Consider the following 24,624-nt stretch of genomic DNA (forward strand, 5'->3'; position numbering starts at 1 on the left):
GCTGTTGGTAAAATGGAAGTACTTTTTTTTATTTTTTTATTTGTTTTTAAAAAGAGGAATTTGAGTCAAGGTACAGGGCACAATGAACATCTAGAGTATTCCTAATCTTCATTTCTGAGCCACTTTAAATGCACGTTTTCTGTGCACTACTGTAACAAATCTTTTCCTATTTGCATTAATGGTAGTCCTCTGAAATCTACTCCGGTTCTTCTCTGTAAAGTGCTCCTATAGGAGGCCACTCTTGTATAGGAAAGGCAGGACACAGAAGCACTTATCACTGTTCTGCTTCTCTTTAAAGTGGTTGTAATCCCTATGTACACAGAGAAGTGACAAGCCTCAGGTGACGCACAGAGATTAAATAAACCCTCCTACGTCAAATGTACCTGTTTATCTCGGCTCTAAAAAAACAGGGGGAGAGCTTAAGTTACATCAGTGAGAAAAGTTCTGAGAGCTGATTGGAGGGAAGGGAACGCCCCCCCTTCACACAGGAACAGAGCTGAGGTTGTCAATCACAAGCTCTACCCTCCCCTGTCACCATTTTTCTCTTGGTGTCAGGAAAACTCAGCAGAAGGGACTCATGCTTATAGCAGAGGAATGAGGTAGCGGACAGAAATGACACTTGGTGCCCTGGACAAGTACACACTATAGAGGGATATGCTTTGTTCATATTCCATGTCTGAGATTTACAACCACTTTAACTGTCTAATCACAGGCTCGGAAGAAAAGCTGGGGAAAAAAATAGCAAATAAAGAAAAAATAATATAGCGTATACAGTTGCGACACAAATCCTATTGTAATAAATGCAGCTAGGTTCCAAAAACTCAAAAATGTATTGGGGCTATCTATCCTTATACAGTAGAACAATACAAAAACCCACGTAGGTATACAAGAGGGAATTGGGTCTATATGATACCCAGAGGTTAAAGGAGACGTGCAGTCAAAGCTCGTTTGGCTGTACTTTTCCTATGGATCACAGGAGTGCAGTTCGTTTGGTACTCCTGTGACCCGTTTTCAGCAGACAGCGGGCTGAAGTTCTGTCTCTGCTGACGTCTCAGAAGTCAGTCCAGGCGCCGCGTCATCACGACAATGGAGTCTGGATCTGCCAGGTGCCTGGACCGACACCTAGCTCAGCCTCTTGGCAAGCCGGTGAGAGCCTAAGCCGACTGCTCCCTGCCCCTCCACAGCTCAGTGATCCAATGAGCGAGGAGAGGGCAGAGCAGAGAGCTGATGACAGTCAGCAGCTCTCTGCTCGGGGAGCTGTCAGAACCGAGCGATCGGCAGTGTTCAATCGCTTAGTTCTCATTCCCGGGGGACAGATGAAGCATCGGGACTATGCTGCATCCATCTAGGTAAGTATTAATCTAAAAAACACCCCACACCCATACTTCTCTTTTTATTAGGGAAAAATTGGAAGGAAATGCAAAATGTTGTTGAAAATGTTAATTTGTTATTATTGTTTTCGTTTCATTTCCTTCTAATTTTTCCTTCTATTAACCTCTGGGTATCAAATATTCCCAATTCCCTCTTGTATCCCTCCATGGGTTTTCGTAAAGTCATATTATTATTGAGTGTTATTAAAAATGACCTTTCCTTTTCAATCTGCAGATCTGTAACTTTCCTGAAAATGCAATACAACATGGCTGCCTGGAGGTGTTCTGTATACAGAACGCCCCCCAGAAACATAATGTCCTAATTGTGTGATTGGCTCACTGAATTTCCCAGAAGTCTTCACTGATACAAGTCAGATTTCAGGCATCCCCTGCAACAAAAACTTTATTTTTGTTGAGATGCTCCCAATAGAAAATCCTGTCTAAAGGGATGCAGACCCAGCAGCTTTCCTCATTAGAGCCCTGCAGGTGCACAGCTGCTGCCTGATGTTCCTCCATGTCACAGTTGGGGACCCTGATGTTCCTCCATGTCACACCTGGGGACTCTGATGTTCTTCCGTGTCACACTTGGGGACCACAATCCCCCATGGCACACCCAGGGACCCCAATTCCTCATGCCACACCTGGTGACCCCGAACTCCTGTTACACCCGGTGACCCCTATCCTCCATGTCACACCTGGTGACTCTGATTCCCCATGGCCCACCTGGTGACCCCGATTCCCTTTCATACCAGTGATGCTCCATGTAACACCCAGGGACCCCGATCCCCTGTTCTGGGGACACTAACTGGGCGGTATGAAGAGAGTGGCCCCCACTCTGCCCTCCTTCACAGTGATCCTGCTGATTCCTTCTCCCAGGACGCTTCTCTCCTGGACCACAATGCTCACCACAACCCCAATTGGCTCCTGGTGGAGGGAAAAGCAGCAGTCAGAGAGCTCCGCATGTCCTTCATCATCAACCTCCTCAGACCATTCCGGTGCCTCGTTGCTTTTGCCCCAGTAAAGGTTCCGCCCTCCAGTGCCGAGCTCTGGCTCAGGTTCAGCTCTCCTCCGCTCCCTGCTTAATACCAACCCAGGGTAATGAACGGTTGCCTACCAGCTCAGTGCAGAGAGTCACTTCCTGCCTGGGGTTAAGGCCGTTCAGCTCCAGCTGAAGAGGATCATCATGCAGGAAGCACTCTGGTGGGCTCCATTCCTGCCTCTTGGGGCCCCTCCAACAGTGGTGGAAAACTAGGGCCTGATAGTTCCGCCACTGCCCAAGACACCTGGCATCTTTCTCTGTCCCTTCTTCCTCCCCTACCGCCACCTCTCCCCTCAGCTCACAATAATCATTCATGATGGAGAGAGAGTGTCGACTCCTGGCTGCGCCCCTAGGTGGCAATGCGCCCTAGGCGGCTGCCTAGTTTGCCTAGTGGAAGCATCGGCCCTGCTTACCAGCGCAGGTATCTATCACTGTCTTCACCCGGGCCAGTTTCTGTCTGGTTTTTGGGTCCCCGGTGCTGCCATGTTGTCTGTGGGAAGCCGGCTGTGACTCCCTGCTGCTTCAGAGCTGACTCCCCACTGTGCATGGGTGAGCCACACTGCTTTCTGTAAATGGGCCTGCAGCCTTGCTCCTGGGACCTGTGACTGGGGGGGGGGGGGGATTGCTTAGACCAGTGATGGCGAACCTTGGCACCCCAGATGTTTTTGGAACTACATTTCCCATGAGGCTCAAGTACACGGCAGAGTGCATGAGCATCATGGGAAATTTAGTTCCAAGACATCTGGGGTGCCAAGGTCCGCCATCACTGGCTTAGACAATCTGAGAAAGTGGGAGCAGGTACCTGTGAAAAGGAGGGGGAGGGGGGGATAATAGAGGGTAAGAGGAACTTCCATTTTTAGGTGAAGTTCCACTTAAGTCAGTATTTTTTTTAAATCTGAACGGTTGTGTAAAGCCTCATGGAACTAATTACTAAACCTCAGTTTAAGACGTTTGGAACACTTATAATATTTATTTTAGTTCTTGTTTCTGAACATCCATGTGGGTTATATCTAGAGTTCCACTTTTAACAGTTGTTGGCCACTGCTTTCCTTAGCATATAAAAATGCCTTCACGCTGTAGTTTCTCCTTACCCCGGTAAAGTGGGAATTTACACTGTAGGAAGTCCCTGTAGCCCTGGTTTACCTTTGCCCTGAAGCTTTGAGGATTTTTTTTCAACTTGGCTTTGAGCTTAAAGCACTTGAAAGTGTCTAATCCTCATTATGAATTCAGTGACAGGCTCGGTGTACTTTGAAGTGTCTTCAGTCTTTTGTTACATCCTGGGTGCCTGTGTAGAGGCTTCCATAGAGCGCAGGTTACGAGGCAAATAGCGGGGGGGGACTGGGAACCATTCCCACCAAGTTACATAAAGGCAAAGAAGTAAAAGAAAGTTCACCCTACATTTGGGTAAAGAACGCACATCTATTAAAGCTGAACTGCAGTCTTCAATAGCTGTACAGGTTCCTCTCCTGTACCCAGATTGCTTATTCCGGTGGACACCCATGATTTAGGTCTCCAAATTTTCTATACAAAGGGCCAGTTTACTGTGCTTCAGATGTTAGAGGGGCCGGACTGTGGCATTGGGGAGTAGAAAATGTCCAGGCAACAGTGGGGGTAAACAGTGTTCCATATTTCGTTTTTGGATAATTATTTGTGCCCAATCGTTGGTATTCGTGGGAGGAATAGTGCCCCATTGTTGGTGTCAGTGGGAGGAATAGTGCCCCATTGTTGGTGTCAGTGGGAGGAATAGTGCCCCATTGTTGGTGCCAGTGGGAGGAATAGTGCCCCATTGTTGGTGCCAGTGGGAGGAATGATGCCCCATTGTTGGTGTCAGTGGGAGGAATAGTGCCCCATTGTCGGTGTCAGTGGGGGGAATAGTGCCCCATTATTGGTGTCAGTGGAAGGAATAGTGCCCCATTGTCGGTGTCAGTGGGAGGATTAGTGCCCCATTGTTGGTGTCAGTTGGCGGAATAGTACCCCATTATTGGTGTCAGTGGTAGGAATAGTGCCCCATCGTTGGTGTCAGTGGGAGGAATAGTGCCCCATCGTTGGTGTCAGTGGGCGGAATAGTGCCCCATTATTGGTGTCAGTGGGAGGAATAGTGCCCCATCGTTGGTGTCAGTGGGCGGAATAGTGCCCCATTATTGGTATCAGAGGGAGGAATAGTGCCCCATTGTTGGTATCAGAGGGAGGAATAGTGCCTCATTGTTGGTGTCAGTGGGAGGAATAGTGCCCAATCGTTGGTGTCAGTGGGAGGAATAGTGCCCAATCGTTGGTGTCAGAGGGAGGAATAGTGCCCCATCGTTGGTGTCAGTGGGAGGAATAGTGCCCCATCGTTGGTGTCAGTGGGAGGAATAGTGCCCCATCGTTAGTGTCAGTGTTAGAAATAGTGCCCCAAGGCCTGGACAAAGGCAAACACAGGGCCGCAGTTTGAGACCACTGTTCTAGAGCCTTAGCTTTGCATGTGGATGTTATCAAGGCAGTCTGAATGCAAATCCAGTCTGCCTAGAAACATCCACTTCTCCAGCTGACATCCACCAACGCATTTTAATATTTGCAAAACTTCTTTCCAAGATCCAGCCCACTGCCCACATGATGGCTGAGGGCTCTTGAAAGGAGTACTGAGGCCGGTGTTATAATGTTTTCACAAAGCTATGTACAGCACCCTGCCAGCCCCTCCATCTAGCCATTATATGCCTGCATTGCCTAGAGACTCACAGAAACCTAGTGATGTCACAGAGTCTAAAATAAGGTATGCAATTATTTTTTTAATTTTTTTTTTTTTTTTTCTCAGATGTTATTAATTTTACTTTAAAATTGAATTAGCGTGTTTGATGAGGGAAGGAAACCATTAACCTCATTTTGAAGTCCTTCAGCAATTTCAGTCACTTTAGATTAAAATTTTCACATCCTTGTGTTCATGCTGGGCCACAGTTGCGTTATTTAATAATATAGACAGGAGAGTCTGGTAAAGTTGAACTATGGCTTTCAAGCTGCAGCACTTAGTGCCGGTTCACATTAGTGCGATCACAGAGATCGCATGTAATTCGGAGCGCACTGCTCCTAAAATTACATGCAATGTCTGTGCGGTGCAAATTTCAGCCGTACACTTTGTATGGCTGAATTCGCACTGCAATCGCACTAAACACGCACATGACCCTTTTTTTAATCCGCAGCAGAATCGGATCGCATGGTGGTTCACACTAGTGCGATTCGGTTCTGTGCGATTTTGCAGATCGCACTGCGATATGCGTTCTCAACTGGGGGTGTCATTAACTTTTGACACCCCCTCCATATCGCATTTGGCAGTGTGAACTGCCTGTTGTGCGGATGCGATGCAGGGAAAACGCTGTATATTCGCAGCGTTCCCGCATCGCACAAATGTGAACCGGCACTCAATTCTAAAACGTAGAACTTATTTTTTCTTGGCCACCCTGCAAAGTCTCCTTTCCATGTGCTCGTTTGTGTAAAACTTGGAGGTGACTTCTATTAAATGTCTATGGGCACAAGTCGGATAGAAGTCGCCTTGAAGTAGTGCCGGGACCTTTTCTACAGTCAGAGCCACTTCAGTAGTGCTAATTAAGACAGTTCTCATTGACTGTAATTGGATTTCACATGTCATACGACTTGGGGTCTCAAGTCAGATCCCAAGTCATCAGTCAGGGAAGAGAGGAATTTTTTTTTTTTATAAGGCTTTATATGTATTAAATCTACGTACGGGATACAGTGGTTTTCTCCCTCCACCCTCAGACTGCAGACTGGACAGTAAAAGAAAAGCTGGAGACCAATGAGGCCTTCCCTCTGCTCACTTTCTGCCCTCTCGTTCTATGATGTGATTGTAGAGCTTTTTTTATTTAATTAAAATAATAAACCTGTTTATACTTGCCTGTTCTGTGAAATAGAATTTCAAAGAGCAGTCCAGATCCTCCTCTACTGTCCTCCTCTTCTGTGGTCCCCAACCAGCGCTCCTTCTCATAGAAACCCGCTTTTAGAATTTTAGGAGACTGTGTGTCACCTACACACAACAGAACAGTAAACTTCACTAAGCACAGATTTAAAATGCCACATATATCACAAACAAAATCATTTTGGGAAGTCAGACCCTTTTAGATTAGCAAAAGGGAATAGTTTTCCCTGCTGTGCTCCTTCATGAGCCGTAGTGTCAATCAGAGTGATGTATTGGAGGGAACGGGCACACAATGTAAATGTCTGTGGGTTAACATTTTTATTGAGCTGTCATTGCAAGTAAAGTAGGTGAAAGGGATAGCAGGTACAGAAGCTCCTGACAGTTTTTCGAGCACTTTCAAGCGACATTTGTCAAGTCTCCGTGTAGGCATTATTGAATGTACTGAACGGTTTTAAGTCCTGCTGGGCTGCATGTTCGGATTAGGGGCTAGTATGGTTTTAGGGGAGGGACCCAATGCTATTTTAAAAAAATGTTTTTTAAGGTAGGGGTAGGGTTACCCACAAAATCGTCTGGTATGGATTTGGAGGGGGGGGGGGGGTTCTTTCAAAATCATTATTGCCTGCATTGTTTTTTTTTTTTTTTCTTCTTTTTTGACATTCAGCAGGGAACTTCCTGCTAACATCCGAGTCATCCGTTGCTAGGGACTTGGTGGCCGGCTTCCGGGCCTGCTCCTTAAACAATTAGCTAAGGTTAGGGGAAATTCACACCGGACATAATGTACAAATGTGCCACATTCGCATGCTGGTGCGGTTACGGTGTGTTACTATAGATAGGCTTCAAACACCTCCAGACTCAACATGAGGGTTCAATTTTGAAGCAAATCGACGCTAACGCTTCACGTTTTGATAATGTGAACAGCGCTGTGTGCTGTCCATTGTATCATTTTGCATCATTGGCATAGCATCATAGGCATTTGAGAGACAATAAAATGCCTGCTTTCATTGCCAGTGTGAGCTTTGCCTAACTTCAGGTTGTTCAATTAAGCTTTGACAATAAGCCCTAGAAGCTGATTGGCTTCTTTGCAGAGCTGCACCAGATTTTGCACTCTCCAGTTTTAGTAAATCGACCCATAGGGCTTGAATTACTAAAGCTGGAGAGAGCAAAATTAGGTGCACTTCTGCATAAAAAAACAATCCGCTTCCAGGTTTTATTGCCAAAGCTTAATCGAACATCCAAATATGACAATCGTGACAAGGTAGGCGCGTTTCACACACTGACTGTGTGCTTAATCATTATGATTAAGCACACAGTCAGTGTGTGAAACGCGTCTACCTTGTCACGATTGTCATATTTGGATGTCCAGTTAATAAATCTGGATTTTGACTCAACCTGGAGTGCTGCCAATTCCTTTTTCTTTATCAAGTTTTCACGGAGGTGAGCCGGGGCAGGCACAGGTGGGAGTCATCAGGCAATTACACCACCTTGAGCAGTGAGTTCTTGTCTCTTCAATTGCTTAATCGAACAAGCTGAGGTTAGAAGCTGATTGGCTACCATGCACAGCTGCACCAGATTCTGAGTGCACCAATTTTAGTAAATCTCCATCATAGTGTCCATACACCTGTGCAATATCAAACACCTTGTCTACAGGGTGCATGGAGTCATCTACTAAGACTGCACGTTGTTCCTGGTGGCAAAGAAAAGGCTCCTAATTTTTATAAAGGAAAAACACACAAGCGCTTTCTAAGTGCAGCATGCAGAGGATGTTTTATTCAATTAAAAGGTAAAATAATACTCACAAAGGTAAGTTTTTGGTAAAGGCATGTAGCGCCAAGTGGAGGTCCTCAGCATCACTGTCTTGGGGGTGCCCGATCGTGATATTTGCGCTTTTCTAGTGCATGGGACTGCCTCGGTGGCCTCCGCTGCTTCCCAGGTCTGTGGAACGCAAGATCTCACTGTCGGGCTGTCAGTGACGTCACTTACGGGATGTGATGCCTAGACGTAGGCGACGCATTTTCGGAGCATGAGCTCCTTCTTCAGGCTCGTGGCAGTCCAATGCACTGGAACAGCGCAAATATCCCGATCGGGCACCCCAGGACAGTGATGATGAGGACCTCCACTTAGCGCTACATACCTTTTTTACTAAACTTTCCTTTGTGAGTGGTACCTTTTAAATTGAATAAACCATCCCCTGCATGCTGCACTTAGAAGGCGCTTGTGTGTTTTTCCTTTGTTTTCTTCAGAGTTGCTTCTACTCCTGTAAACAAGCTGCCACTACAGTGGGCATTCTACACCACATTCATGGACTTCCTTTATTGTATTTATTGCTCCCATTTAGAAAGTGTAAATTTTTAAGATATGCATAGAGACTCTTTGGGGTCACATACTGGACGCTTACTTGCGCCAATATTTTCGTTGTGTTGTCCTACTTTTTATAAACTGTTATGAAAATACAAAATTAAAATAATTAAAATGAACTATATACAGTTTGGTTATATCCTTATTTTTATTATTTTTATTTTGCAGCGTATGTTTCCTTGGAGTCATGGCACTGATTGTAAGCTGGGCATCCATGGGTGTGGAGCTTGCGGTGGCTGTGGTGAGTACCATCTATTTACCTCCGGGTAGTTGATTGCAACAGTAATTTTTTAGGTCATGTAAATAGTGGAATAAAGTGTTTGGTTAAAGACAGGGGAGTACTATTCCAATGCATTTGTTGAGGCACATGTATATAGAGTGGCAAGAAAAAAAAAGTATGTTACACCCTTCGAATTAACTAGTTTTCTGGGCTCCTTCCCCTTTCTGATTGTCCCCATAGCCAGCCGCTTGCAATGGGGGCACTCGTGCGGGCTCGGTCCTGAGCCGGAATGTGTGCGTCTGTTGACCCACACAGCGTGGCTCGGCCACCACCCCCTGCTCCCCTCCTCCCCTCCTCACTGATTTTAAATGACAGCAGTCATAGCCAATGTCTCCCACTGCTGCCTCCATGCCCAGTGATGGAGAGAGAGCAGCGTTGCTGCTATTAGGTACAGTGCTGGTTTGAGATCGGGCTAGGTATTTAGTGGAGGAGGGGGGAGCTTATCACAGAAGGTTTTGGTAAGGTTTTTTTGTAAGGTGCCTTTACAACCACATTTAGCCAACACACAACCAATTCTAATTTCTTGTGTCTTTATTAAATACACCCTTAAACAATCACAGTGCTGGATGAAAAATTAAGTGAACCCATAGACTAATTACTTCAACAAAAGCAAATTGGAGTCAGTAGTTTCCACACTTGGAGTCCAGCTAATGGAATTAGTTTAGAGTTGGGTTTAGTGCTACTTTGATTGGTAAGACACCCAAACATTTTAGGATTGCTGTTCAAAAGAAGCATCAGCTGATGTGAGTCATGCCTCACAAAAAGGAGCTCTCTCTGAAGACATACAATCAAGAGTATTTGATCTACATAAGGCTGGAAAGGGATACAAAGCAATCTTAAATTGTTTGTCTGCCTTCCGCCCCTTTCCCTTAGCCGAGATGGTGTCGCCAAGAATCTGCTCAGGTGAGGACACCGCTGGGTGCCTGGACAGGTAAGTGCCATAACAGCAAAAGTCAGCAGCTACAGTATTTGTAGCTGCTGACTTTTAACTTTTGGAGAGCGGGAGGGTGAAACTCCTCTTTAAAGCGTCAAGGAAAAAAAAACTGTAAGACAAAGGCATAATGAGCTAGTCATTATAAAATGCTTGCCTTAGAACAAAGCCCTGCAGCGGTGCCCACACCCCGCTGAGAAAGCTGAAATCTTCCTCTGTGTTTTTTCAGGGTTCACGGGCTCCAGCGCTGTGAGTGACCGGAGCCGCGATGACGTCGCTTGCGCACGGGACCCACAGGTTTCGGCACAGGCTCTGAAGGTCAGGCATGGTAATGGGACCATCAGAGCGCATATATCGATGACGTCATCAGTTGCATGCACTCAGAATATCTCCTAAACTATGCAAGTTTAGGAGATATTCACATTACTGTCAGGTAAGCCTTATTATAAGCTTACCTGTAGGTACAAATAAAGAGGATGAGTTTACTCCTCTTGAAGCATCCTACCTGTAGGTACAATTAAAGAGGAAGAGTTTACTCCTCTTGAAGCATCCATCAGTCAACAGCTAGGCAAATTGTCTATAAATGGAGACCATTTAGTACTTTGGCTACTCTTCCTATATGTGGGCACCCAGCCAAGATGACTCCCAAGGCACAACACATAATCCTCAATGCGGTAAAGAAAAACCCACAAGTAACACCAAAAGACTTATCACTTCAACTGGCCAGCACCCCTGTTCATGAGTCTACCATATGTAAATCTTTGAACAGGCAGGGTGTCCATGGCATAACACCACATAGGAAGCCTCTTCTCTCCAGGAGCGCATGAAAGTTTTCTTTGAAGTTTCCCAAAGAGCACCATGGCAAATTTGGAAGAATACTCTGCACTACGCGTGGCGCAAAAAAGGCACAGCTCACCAACGTCAAAACGTCATCCCAATGGAGGGAACATCAAGATATGGACTTGTTTCACTGCTTCAGGGCCTGGACCACCTTTTTTTTACCAAGAGGAAAAATGAATTTCCAAGTTTACTAAAATAACCTACAGGATAATGTCAGGGTGGCTGTAAACTTAGTAAAAGGTGATGCAGCAGGACAATGACCCTAAGCAATGACGTAAATCCACTAAAGGCTGGCTTCAGAAAAAGAAATGCGCCTTTTGGAGTGTCCCAGTCACAGGCTAGATCTTAACCCCATCGGGATGCTGTGGAATGACCTCAAGAAAGCTGTTCACGCCAGACCCTCCTAAACATGTGTCTGAGCTGAAACAATTTTGTAAAGATGAACATTTCATAGGTCTGAACCAGAGCTACCGAAAGCCCTTGTTTGATGTCATTGCTGCCAAAGGAGTTTCGACCAGCTATTAACTCCAAGGGTTTACCTAATTTTTCCTCTAACACTGTGAATATTTAATGGGTCTGTTCAAAAAAGACATGAGAAATTTGAATTGTTTGCATGTTATTAGCTTAAGTACTTAGTGTTGTCTATTGTTACCTAGATGAGGATCCGATCATATTTTGTCAAATTACTGCAGAAAACCTGTTAAATCTAGGGGGTTCACATACTTTTTCTTGTACTTTATCATAAAATACCTAGGGGCTATCTAGTAGTAGGTAGTCCCATTTAAAGCAGTATAAACCCTAAAATTAAAAATGTAATATATTGCACTTTACCAATCATTAAATGTGGTGGCAGCATTTGTTTTCCTTTTTTTTTTTTTTCCCCCTGTGTCATAAAAAACAGTAACACACCTCCTGTATTAGAGTGAGTCCACTCTGGATGAAGGAGCACAGGGGGCACATCTGGACAGCAGCATTGTCAGTATTAAGAGGATGTGCTAGATGTACTTGCAGGTTTAAATACACTAACAAATTGAAGCCAATCTCCAGATAACACTTTATAAGAAGTTACAGCAAACCGTTTTTTTTCGTTATGGAATAAAGGGTGTTGACAATCTGCCAACCCTATCCCTACAAATAACATCCAACATTCTATAAACTTTTCACCCATATCTGGCCCCAACCACCACAACTCTTCAAGTCATGACCGATATTCGAGAATATACGTTCTTTTCACGGAACAGGTATAAATACTGATGAATTATGTCAGCATATGAATTTACAATAAATGTATGTACTTTTTTTACATTTTTGCACATTATATGTATTTTTATTCAAATATCAGTCACTTCTTCTTTTTTTTTTTTTTTTTTTAACTCTTGCACGCAGTTCCATCTTATACGGTTCATGAAATGGTCACACTTAATTTCTGCCAGGTCATAGGGATTCTTATATCACAACACAAATTTCTATTGCCACATACCCGTGACATTTATTTCAGCTGTTGGGCTTTCCTAACCTGTTCTTCCTTCACCTTCAAGGGCTGCAGCGATTTCTGCATGGATCCGGACACCTTTGTCACCAAAATAGTGGAAGAAAAATCTGTGTTGAGTGCAGGTAAGGTTTCCCCCCCCCCCCCTCCTTTTGTGGCCAATGATTGTAACCTCTAATTGAGTTCATATGAACAAAGGGCATTTATCCCTGTAATAATATCTCCAAACTGCTTTTATTTTAAAGAACTTTTTTTTTCTGTGGGGCAAGATTAATGAATGTGAGTTGCTTTGCATAGGACCCTTTTGCAAAGAATTCTTTCAGAGGGTAGAGATGCCTGTAAATCTCCCCACTGAACTCTAAGTGATATATAAGCTTTGAGTGGCTGTCTTGGTGCTGCCAGTAGGAAAATGTAATAATAACCCCTTTGGGTGGAGTTGTACATTAACGTTGGAGGAATTGGTGTGGACAATTAGTACACTCATTTTGTGAAAGGTTAAGTATTATTGGTCAAAATAATGAAAACAGTATCGTCATCAACTCCCTCTCTGGGATAATGTTGACCCCCCTTTCACCTGATCGCTGGGTAAAAGCTGCAGTCATGTGACATTCTGGTCCCACATTTTTTCCTCTTCCTTTTGTTTAAAGTATACCTAAAGGCAGACCTTTTTTTTTTTTTTTTAATGTTGGATAAAGTGCAGAAGTATTAGAGTGCTTGTCAATTTTTATTGCGGTCTGTGTCCCCTTTAAGGAGATTCACCCTCTCTATTTGTCCTGTTTACCATTCTCATTGAAAGTGAAGGTTAAAAGGAAAACCCCCAAATTTTGGGCTGTCTTTTAAAAAAAAAAGTAATAGAGGGGAAATCTTCCAATGGGGACACTAGTTCTGGTAAGCTCGCGGTCCCCAAGCAATTCCCTTAATTTGCAGGGATTTCCACCCACTTCCTGTTTGGCTATGGAACAGGAAGTGAAGGGAAATCTCTGCAATGGGACACAGATGGCGAGAAAATTTGACATTGATTATAACCCTACCTAGTGCTATCCAAAATGAAAAAAAAATAATAATTAGAGTTATACTTTTAAGTCCAGCGGGTTGCTTTATTTGGGGTCCACACCTCTTTTAGCCTATTGGCTGGCCTGCAGTGGGGTGCTCTCAAGATCCACAAAAGGGCAATGTCAGTGTAGGGTACTGGCAGTCTCAGGTGCAATTGAAGCACTGAGTTAGCAGTCCAAATCAGATTGGAATCCTGCGAGCTACCCCCCTAATCTAGATTTTACAACTGCCGCAACCACCTCACTCCTCAGAAAGTGCTCTGTGCTATAAATACAATAAATAGTCTTGTGCAAGAGTAAAAATCTGCCTAGTTGCTATTTCAACGATATTGGTGACCAATCCAGATTGTACTGTGTATGGTGTGCTGTCCAAAAATGTAAAATAAAATAAACCTGTGTGATATAAATTATTTCGTGAAAAGTCAATGTTTTGATGTGATTCCAATGCTGAATATGTAAATATATGTGTAACCCGCTTCAATAATCATACAGTGTTACCAAATATAAAGTGCTGTGTGCTGATACCGTTGTGTTTAAAAAATCCTTGCAATCAATATTTGCTATGTTCTCTCATGCAAACTGAAACCAATATATATAAAAGATTCTAATATATATAAATAGTCCATAAAGTGCTTATAAGTGTTATAATTTTTGAGTCCTTAATATAAAGAAAAAGTGCCAGGTGCTTGTGGAATAATCAGCTGCAGGTGCTCAATCCACCAAGTCTGTGGACATGTGGGTGTGTACCCAACCGGTATGCTTTACCGATATATCACCAAACTCCATGCACCCCCTCGTGATTGGGCGCTCACCTTAAAACCGATATAGATATGCCTCTAATCGTATACAATATTAACTCCTCTGGGGCACTTCTCCTCCCTTCCACTGAGATACCGAAAGATCGCTGCTAGTATCCTCCTACATGTAACTCCAACACTCCATAGGGGACGATACCATGTGAAAGAGCTCCAGATAGTGCTTATATCGTTTTATACTTTTTATTAAATGCCAAGTGAAAAGTTGTACACTCACATTTCCAGGTGCATGCATGCACGTATGAATCGCTTTAACCGTTCCCGGATGCCTTTCGGATAAATAGGGAGCCGCCTCGGCTTGCGACCGTCCTCCTTGGTCTGCCTGACAGCCTCACCTACGCTGGATGCAACGCTCCGTCCGTCCTAGCCCCTCCCCTACGCGTGACGACACAGGGACCTCGTGTCTTCCTCAGGGGGATATGATTGGACGGTAGGATGCTGTTGCTTTCTTATAGGGTTGTTCGGCGCCATCTTTCTGTAGCCCAATTTTCAGATCTAGTTCCTAGTACTATCGACTTCTATACTTGTGTGTATCTATTACTACATGATAGGAAGGACAGGAGCTGACTGTCTTGCGGTGTCTCCCTTATAATCGTTCAGGCATCCGTGGTGCTTGCAATTCATACTAATATTAGCAATGTGAATTTATGCAGTAACTTTAAAATTGTTTAAAAACATCTAAAAATAACATAATATTTTATTTAAAATCAAACATCTAAAAATACCTGCATATTATATGTGTTGTGTACCTGGTTAAAAATATCATACTTTTAAAAGTTACTAATAAAACACCGTAAGTCGAATTCCTTGTTTATTCCTCCTGGATGTAGGGATCGTAGTTGGTGTATCCACCAAGATTCCCTTTTACTTAGTTCTCTGTTGAAATTCCCCCCCTCTCCAGTGTTTTTTGGGGGATTCAATCCCCCAAAAGGACATTCCCTTATAGCTTTTTTTTATGTTTCTCTTTCAAATGTATTGATAAATAATATTTGTCATATCCCCTGTTGATGTTATAGACCTGTTCCTTTATTCTTTCTCCTAGTGGTCTTTTAGTGCGTCCTACGTAGAATTGATTGCAGGGATATATATATATATATATATATATATATATATATATATATATATATATATATATATATATATATATATATATATATATATATATATATATATATATATATATATATATATAAAGAATCTTTTATATATACCTGTATATTGGTTTCAGATTGCATGAGAGAACATAGCAAATATTGATTGCAAGGATTTTTTAAACCCAACGGTATCAGCACACAGCACTTTATATTTGGTAACACTATGATTATTGAAGCGGGTTACACATTTATTTACATATTCAGCATTGGAATCACATCAAAACATTGACTTTTCACGAAATAATTTATATCACACAGGTTTATTTTATTTTACATTTTTGGACAGCACACCATACACCGTACAATCTGGATTGGTCACCAATATCGTTGAAATAGCAACTAGGCAGATTTTTACTCTTGCGCAACACTATTGTATTTATAGCACTGAGTTAGCAGTCCTCTGTACTCAAAAACGGCAATAAGGGACCTGGACAGTGGACTTAGGTGAGCATATCTTGCTTTGCCAGGTAAGAAAAATAAAACGTTACGCAGGATGGGCTAGAGCAGGGATCCTCCAACTACGGCCCTCCAGCTGTTGCGGAACAACACATCCTATGAGGCATTGTAAAACTCAGACATTCACAGACATAACTAGGCATGATGGGAATTGTAGTTCCTGAACAACTGGGGGGCCATAGTTTGAAGACCCCTGGGCTGGAGTGGAAGGGGGTAGTGGGAGTTTATTGTTTTGCCAGGAGCGGGGCTTTAGATAAAAAAAAAATCTACCTTTTTAAAATTCAGAAGTGGAAAAATGTTCTCTAAACCATTTGCGCAAACATTCATATAGTGTATATGTCATAAATAATTGATGAGTAAATAGTCTAAGAATATTTAAATCATCTGGAGAAAACTGTAGTTAAAACACGCTTGTCACCTATTTTTACAATCAAAATAAGCCTCTAGCTGTAAAACACCTCTGGGGCCACATCTTACCTTTAGCATCCTTGTCCTTCCACAGTATAGTGCTCGGTGACCGAGGAATAAGCGCGGTCATGGGGAGGGGGTGCCTAGCCATATGCAAACCCTGACTTTGAGGACGTCAACTTGTCCTTATGAGCTTTGCAGGGATTGTATTGGCATTTAGAGGGTGACGGCATGCAGGCCTGTTAATAGTAAGACGTGGTCTCTTGTACAGCTGGAGGCTTAATTTAAGCTGATGTGACAGGTGTGCTTTGAGTGTTAGACCGGCAGTAATTGCATAGTAACAAGAGGCAAACCATGGAGTACAGCAGCACAGTTTTTAATGCTTATTTTAAGATGATATGCTGTATAGACATGGAGCATGTTTTTGTGTTTCATAATCTCTTTGCACAACATATAAAGTTAACAATAAATGCCACACGAGTTATGTATGGTCAACATAAGTCCACATGTTTTAGCAATATGCAGGAGTCGTGTTCCCGAGAAGATGGGTCAGTCTGAGGCCTGTGTGCTATGCTAAGGAGAGAAGGAAGGAAAAGAATAAGAGGGGGCTTGAGTAAGAAGGTAGAGTAGAGATGGACGAGGTAAATGGGGAAAACATAGACACAGATTAGCATTCTCACCCCAGTACCAAGGTGTGGCTTGGCAATAGGAATGGATCAACCACGACTTAAAAACGGCTAACGAAGTGGTAGTGCCCCTGCTTCCAGGGAATGGAATATTTTATAGGCTGATGTATTGATCTTGTATGTTATGGAGTTATGACGAGTAGATTCTCCATTTTAATAAAGACTGTCTGTGGCCTTCGACAAAGCCGTGTTCATGCATGAGCTTCCAGTCCCAAGGCTGAACTAGGTCATGGAGTTCAGTAGGCCTAGAATCAATATTGAAGTAATGAAGATATCCCCGCCGCCAGGCTCAACCTCTTTGGATGAGGTTGAGCCTGGCGGCGAGAGTTTTCACTGGATCACGTAAGAAGCTGGATTTTAATATATGCTTGTTTTTTACCTCATAAATGTGAGTGCATTTTAGCCTTTCATGAAGTGGGTTCTGTGCGGTTTGTTGAGCTTAATAACCCAGGTATAGCACTATTGGAGGCTGTTTTTTCTATTTTGTTGCCCATGACCTATGTGTGAGCTGTGTTACCCGGAAGATATGAGATTTATGATACCTCAGACAATATTCGGGTTAAATGAGTTCTTTGACCATGAGTGAAAGCTTCAAAACAGCCATATTAATTTATTGGTAAGTAGCCTGGAAGCCTAAATTAATTCATAACAATTTTATCTCTAGTACATACAAAAATAGAAAATATTCATAGTTTAACTGAACAAATATAGAGTATGATACTCATAACCCAATGATACAAACAGCCATGCAGACAACAAATAGGACAAGCATGTATACACTTAAATGCAGGAGGTACATTCCATAGTTACCATTCTCACGAGAGTTTCATTCTAGTCTGCTGAAATCAAAAGATCATTTTTTCTCCTTCCTGCCTTCACTAATATAGATCTATATCTCGCCTTGCTTAGAGCCATTCTGATTGGTGTAGCTATCTTACCCTTCTCCTCCCTTTGGGCGTATATCGTTCAGGATTGGACAATTTCGCCATCCCCTATAAGCATAACCCAGCCTCTCGATAGCCCTCCTCTCAGGGGGGATTAATCATGCTAGGCCCTCTCCAGGGCAAATTGTCCATCCTTGAACAGACAGTCACCTTTATTGCATATCTAAAGAGAGCGTCTTTGAAATGGGAGCTGAGATAACAAGGGAAGTGACACAGCCTATTATCAATTATTACCTAGGCCCCGTAATGTCTATGAAACGTATCCCAACCTAACCACATTCTTGCATTTCAAAAGGACTTGCTAATCAAATTACTATTGCCTGCAGACTGGTTTCACACAACTTAACTTCATATAATTTATATCAACTATTAATTGAAACCACAAGTCAATATCTCATCCATATATTGACACACATCTATTTACAGTTACTAATGGAGATTACACATAAACTCCTCATAAGGCAACATCTGTGTGGTGCCATCTTGGAGAGGGAATTCCATCATTCTTAAAGGAAGCTGAACACCACACTTTGGTCCAACATTGATCTGCGTTTATGCTTTGTTGACCCTTAGGGTCTATAATGGAGATGAGCTTGCACTTCACCTGGTAAAAGGAGCACGGGTGGAAAATTGTAGTTACATTGTGGTGTCATCTTAATGAAGCACCTTATCAAAACAGACTTTTTTTGATTGCACAAGTTAGAAGCTTTATTATTTATTGCATTGGCCTTTTTTTACATTATTTGTTTGTTAATGGATTTAATTTGCGCTGGCACCTTACCATATATGAAACACTTACCTATCTATTCATATTTTTTTGTCACTTTCTAGTTATTTTTGCCTTGATTTAGAGGCAGCGTGATCACACATTTTAATATTGATTTATTGCAGATGTGGGAACACACTTGGTGATTGCAGCAGCTGCATCCTGTAATCTCTTAATTTTTACCATGAGGTGGCAGCATGCTACGATCACATTTAGACAGTAGGCTGAGAGCATTACCGACAGTACTGAGTAATGTTGATCAGGGCAGGTCATGTTTTGTATTTTAAAGCTTTCAGTTAAGAGTCTTAACTGAACACTTTTCATTGTAAATCCTAGACCTTTTAAATAGTGCCCAATGCACGCACGTCATATCATTCTGCATGGTGAAACTGTTGTCAGTGCTATCTCCCTCCAGAGATGGGTCCTGGGTTGGTGCAAGTAGCAGTGGTCAATGTGGTATGGCTTGGTGTTCTGGGAACAGTGGTCAGCATAGAATAGCTTGGTGTGCTAGGAGCAGTGGTAAGCATGGTAGTAAGGCTTGGTTTGCTGGGAGCAGTGTTCAGTGTGGTATGGCTTGATTTGCTGGGAGCAATGTTCAGTGTAGTATGAATTGGTGTGCTGGGAGCAGTGGACAGCATAGTATAGCTTGGTGTGCCGGGAGCAGTGGTCAGCGTATTCTGGCTTGGTGTGCTGGGAGCAGTGGTCAGCATAGTATGGCTTGGTGTGCCGGGAGCAGTGGTCAGGGTATTATGGCTTGGTGTGCTGGTAGCAGTGGTCAGCGTAATATAGTTTGGTTTGCTGGGAGCAGTGGTCAGCAAGATATGGCTTGGTGTGCTGGGAGCAATGGTCAGCGAGGTATGGCTTGGTGTGCTGGGAGCAATGGTCAACATGTATGGCTTGGTGTGCTGGGAGAAATAGTGAGCATGGTAGTATGGCTTGGTGTGCTGGGAGCAATAGTGAGCATGGTAGTATGGCTTGGTGTGCTGGGAGCAGTGCTCAGTGTAGTTATGGCTTGGTTTGCTGGGAGCAGTGTTCGTTGTAGTATGACTTGGTTAGCTGGGGGGAGTGGTCAGCGTATTATGGCTTGGTTTGCTGGGAGCAGTGTTCAGTGTAGTATGGCTTGGTTTGCTGGAAGCAGTGTTCAGTGTGGTATGGATTGGTGTGCCGGGAGCAGTGGTCAGTGTAGTATGGCTTGTTGTGCCGAGAGCAGTGGTCAGCATAGTATAGCTTGCTGTACCGGGAGCAGTGGTCAGCGTGATATGGCTTGGTGTGCCGGGAGCAGTGGTCAGCATGATATGGCTTGGTGTTTCGGGAGCAGTGGTCAGCGTAGTAAGGCTTGGTGTGCCGGGAGCAGTGGTCAGCGTAGTAAGGCTTGGTGTGCCGGGAGCAGTGGTCAGCGTAGTATGGCTTGATGTGCTGGGAGCAGTGGTCAGCGTAGTATGGCTTGGTGTGCTGGGAGCAGTGGTCATTGTTGTATGGCTTGGTGTTTCGGGAGCAGTGGTCAGCGTAGTATGGCTTGATGTGCTGAGAGCAGTGGTCAGCGTAGTATGGCTTGGTGTGCTGGGAGCAGTGCTCAGTGTAGTATGGCCTGATTTGCTGGGAGCAGTGTTTAGTGTGGTGTAGCACCCTACAGGTAGGCGCGAGGTAAATGTATAGTGGGCCTTGTCTGCCTAACAGCATGGCCATGATTTCTTTGGTTAGGGTGTCATGGTTTCCAGGTGTGCCTGCTGAAGGGGAAGTCTCCCCACTGGCTCCTGTGAGAGGCTTCTTATAGGGCAGTGGAGGAAGCCCAATCAGTGGACACATTCAGGCTTGTAACTACCCCAGAAGGCAAATTATGCTGCAAAGGATTCTTGGAGTGGGTATAAGTTTGGAAGAAGCGCGTTACCCGGTGTCTTTGGCGGGAGCAGAGTCCCAGTAGAGAGAGGACTGCTGTCTCTCCTACTGTTTTGAGGAAGAGGATGTCTCGTGGTGTCACTCGAGGATCCAGAGAGTGCTGAGCTGAGGGGATCTGGTGTGCCGAGAACCAGCGAAGAGCGAGAGGGGTTCAGTCCCAGGAAAGCCTACACAGGTCGTGAATACTGAGGATTGCCCCTGGGGGTCTGCCTGGAGAGTTAGAGGAGACCACTCCGGAGAAGGTTCTGGAAACCAGTGTCAGCTAGCTGTAAAAGGGGGTACCTAGGTTGAGGACCCTGAAGTAGCAAATGGGGGTACATATTCAGTGGACCCTGAAGAGCTAAAGTGTAAAGTTGGTTTAGGCCCTGAATTGTGCAGAGTGCCAGTTGAGAGTTGCAGCTTTACAGTAATTCACAGTGAGCTACCTCAAGCAAGTGCCAGGCTGGAGAGGGTGGTCAGTGACTTTGCAGTGCAGCAGTGTCACTAGTTCTATGCTTCACAGTCTTGAGTCTTTTGGACCTAGAGTCGAGGATTCAACACTTCAGTCAAGATACAGTGTGTTCTAAGCGTAAGTGAGCGCTGGCTAGCGTCGGCTGGCATCAAGGCAGCGTTAACAGACATTTTCTAGATAAAGTCCCGAATTGTACTTAAGCTTAAAGGAGTATCCCACTCATTCCCTTCTCCCATCCCCTTTATCTACAATAAAACCACAAAACCCAAGATGCCGGAGTTGTCAGTGTCTCAGTTCTCACACCCAGGGTCGCAGCGCACATGGGCTGGAGAGGTAACCGGTAACAATGGCAGAACCACATCAGGCCCAATGCCTGGAAAACCTGCTACAGTAGTATGGCTCGGTTTGCTGGGAGCAGTGTTCAGTGTGGTATGGATTGGTGTGCCGAGAGCAGTGGTCAGCATAGTATGGCTTGGTGTATCGGGAGCAGTGGTCAGAGTGATATGGCTTGGTTTGCCGGGACCAGTGGTCAGCATGATATAGCTTGGTGTGTCGGGAGCAGTGGTCAGCGTAGTATGGCTTGATGTGCTGGGAGCAGTGTTTGGTGCAGTATGGTTTGGTTTTCTGGGAGCAGTATTCAGTGTGGCATGGCTTGGTTTGCTGGGAGCAGTTGTCAGCATAGTTTGGCTTGGTGTGCCAAGCGCAGTTGTCGGCATAGTATGGCTTGGTGTGCTGGGAGCAGTGGTCAGCATAGTATGGCTTGGTGTGCTGGGAGCAGTGGTCAGCATAGTATGGCTTGGTGTGCTGGTAACAGTGGTCAGCGTAGTATGCCTTGTGTGCTGGGAGCAGTGGTTGGCGTTGTATGGCTTGGTGTGCTGGGAGCAGTGGTTAGCGTTGTATGGCTTGGTGTGCTGGGAGCAGTGGTTAGCGTTGTATGGCTTGGTGTGCTGGGAGCAGTGGTTCGCGTTGTATGGCTTGGTGTGCTGGGAGCAGTGGTCAGTGTTGTATGGCTTGGTGTGGTGGGAGCAGTGGTTAGTGTTGTATGGCTTGGTGTGGTGGGAGCAGTGGTCAGTGTTGTATGGCTTGGTGTGGTGGGAGCAGTGGTCAGTGTTGTATGGCTTGGTGTGGTGGGAGCAGTGGTCAGTGTTGTATGGCTTGGTGTGGTGGGAGCAGTGGTCAGTGTTGTATGGCTTGGTGTGGTGGGAGCAGTGGTCAGTGTTGTATGGCTTGGTGTGCTGGGAGCAGTGGTTAGCGTTGTATGGCTTGGTGTGCTGGGAGCAGTGGTTAGCGTTGTATGGCTTGGTGTGCCGGGAGCAGTGATTAGCGAAGTATGACTTGGTGTTCAGTAATAAGTAGAGAAGTGCTGCCTCAAATACCAAGTGGCAGTGGCAGAGTAAGTATGTGAAAAGATTGAAGCCAGAGTATTGTGATGACAGCCAGGAAACGAGTATTTGCTGACTAATGGTAGCCTGGGTGTTTCATTTAACACATTTGGATTCTCTGCAGAGTATGCATACCATACATTCAGTCTATGAATTCATCATACTATCTTCTCTAACAGCGGAGATTCTCGATTATATAAACTGAATGTTAGATTTCGGGTACATCTCCCAATCTTTTTTGGTATTTGGTCTGTGTCTAATGGGTTAGTCCTCAGAATAATAACATATAGTCCTCCATTTTGTAAAAAAATGCTTACCTGTCAGGTTGCTAATTTTGTTGCCTTTCCCTCTCTGCCTTGCAGGTGGCAGGAGAGACCAAGCGTTTGATGCACAGCTCCACCAACTCACAAACATGTGCTGGACTTCATTGCTTACCCACGCATGTGCAGTCTGCTCTTGCAAAACCATGCGCTTCAAGAGTGAACTATGCATGAGTGGGTGGAGAGCAAAGCAGATTTTGCACGTTTGTGAGTTGCTGGGGCTGCGCATTCAACGTTCAGTACTCCCTGAAGGATGGAGAGGGAAGGGCAATCGAATAAGCAGATTGAAAAGTAAACCTTCCTCTACGTAATGGAGCTTGCGCATATCAGTGAATGGATGCTGTAAGGATGCTGTAATAAATGGGTATTTTGTTTTTGTAAAATATCAAAGGTGAGCTAACCCTTTAAGAAGACCTCTTTATTTTTCCCATTTACATTAGGCAGCACATAAATGGCTTTAATTTATAAACCTGACAAGTCCTAGCAGAATGTCCGCCATCCACACAATGAGAGGTCTAGGACAGTTTAAGGTTGTTTTTGAAATCTATAGTGTGATCAAGGCTGAAGTAGCTGGAAGGGAAGGTAGCTTGTTGAATGGAGTGACTGTTGTGTAGGAGACGGCACCTTTATTTGTCCTAGAAATGGGTGATAAATATGACTGGCTTTGTCATTTCCTCTCTCCCCTTCACACGTTTTATTGGCTGACCGCTGGCCTTCTACAGCTGCTGCCCTGCCGACATTAACACAGATTACTGCCTGATGCTTGGGTTCAGCTGGGTTAAAGAGAAGGTTCCATTAGGGGGATAAGAGGATCACACTTACTCTTCAACCTACTGTTAATGCTGCGCCTTAACCCTGGTATATTTTACAGTGATTTATTTTTATCCTCACGTAAACCAGAAATAGTGCTTGGTTTTCACTCTTTGCCTTAACTGTTAAGCGACTTTGCTTTGAAAGTAGAATTTGCATTCCACGCTTTTTTTTTAATGACTCATCTGAAAGACACTTCAACCCCAGGTATAATAAAGCAGTAAAACATTCCAGTGCAGAATCTTTAACCATGGGGTGTATGCAGCTACCATCAGGTGATTACGGACAAAAAAATGCTGCAGGGAACCGCCTTATATTTATCTTGGCCATTGCCTCCGTTTTTTGCAAGTGTTCTTAGGTGATGGACCTCTTCTGTCTATTGAGAAAAGCTTACCCCTTTTTATGGAGTTTTTTTTCTTTGAGGGGTTCTTCTATCAAGATTTATGGCTTCCATTGAGCCTCCCTTTTGTAACTTCTTGATTGCTTTACTCCTTGACTGAGCCTTGTAAGAACTGTATACGGAATGAAGATGCGGAGTTGACCTATGTCACTTCAGGCACTGAACCCTAGATGGGAACTCATCTTGGCACATGGTGCATTGTGTTGAGTTAGCCACAGGATGCTATACAAGCCTTGTCCTTTAAAGATTTCCAGGTATGGATATTTTTACATAGTCACAATGATCCAGCATGGACCAACATAACTATGCATATTCCATACCTGTTGGATCCCTCTAGAAGCTGAAAATCACCGTAGTAGACAACATTATTATAGCGTTCCCCCACTAGCCTCTGGATCCTGTGCCGAACAGAAGGTCTCCTGATCGGTACTGGTGCTATTCAGAGATCACTTCGCATTTTCTCAGTCTATGCAAAGTATTCTCTAATTGGAGGAGGCGGAGAGCACGTCCTTGCCCTGCCTCTCCACCTCGTGGACCATTGTATCTGTGAAAAAAATTTCATACCCAGTTTTTTTTTTTTATATAATGTATGAAAAATTAATTCTTTTTTTTTTTTTTTTTCAAAAGCAACCCTTCATCATGCAGGGTATCTATTCATTATGTCCTGCAGGTATGCTCATTTACATTGCAGGATTAGTACAGCTCCCATTGTACTTCTGACAGCTCAGATGTCAGACCTGCAGGTCTCCTAAATCCCCCTCCTCCTTTCTAGCCCTTCAAAATACAAAGCTTGGGGCTTAGTTTTTTGTAAATGGCCTTGAGAAGAGCAAGCAGAGTCTGGACTGCTGCCCTGGGGTAGGAGACCTAAAGCGTTCA

At 44.1% G+C, this 24,624-nt stretch overlaps 1 protein-coding gene across 1 annotated transcript in view; it reads left to right on the forward strand.

Annotated features, from left to right (window-relative positions):
* The window catches only part of TTYH3 (tweety family member 3), a gene marked incomplete at its 5' end in the record, with an annotated part of 144,241 nt that overhangs the window by 35,381 nt on the left and 84,236 nt on the right, over positions 1-24,624 (forward strand). Inside the window, 2 exons of the mRNA XM_082261693.1 lie at positions 8,837-8,909; positions 12,258-12,333. Coding sequence (XP_082117819.1) covers positions 8,837-8,909; positions 12,258-12,333 — 149 coding nt within the window. The remainder of the gene's footprint in view (positions 1-8,836; positions 8,910-12,257; positions 12,334-24,624) is intronic.

Source organism: Pelophylax lessonae, assembly GCF_965119305.1.
Source record: "Pelophylax lessonae genome assembly, chromosome: 6".
In the NCBI taxonomy this organism is placed as follows: domain Eukaryota; kingdom Metazoa; phylum Chordata; class Amphibia; order Anura; family Ranidae; genus Pelophylax; species Pelophylax lessonae.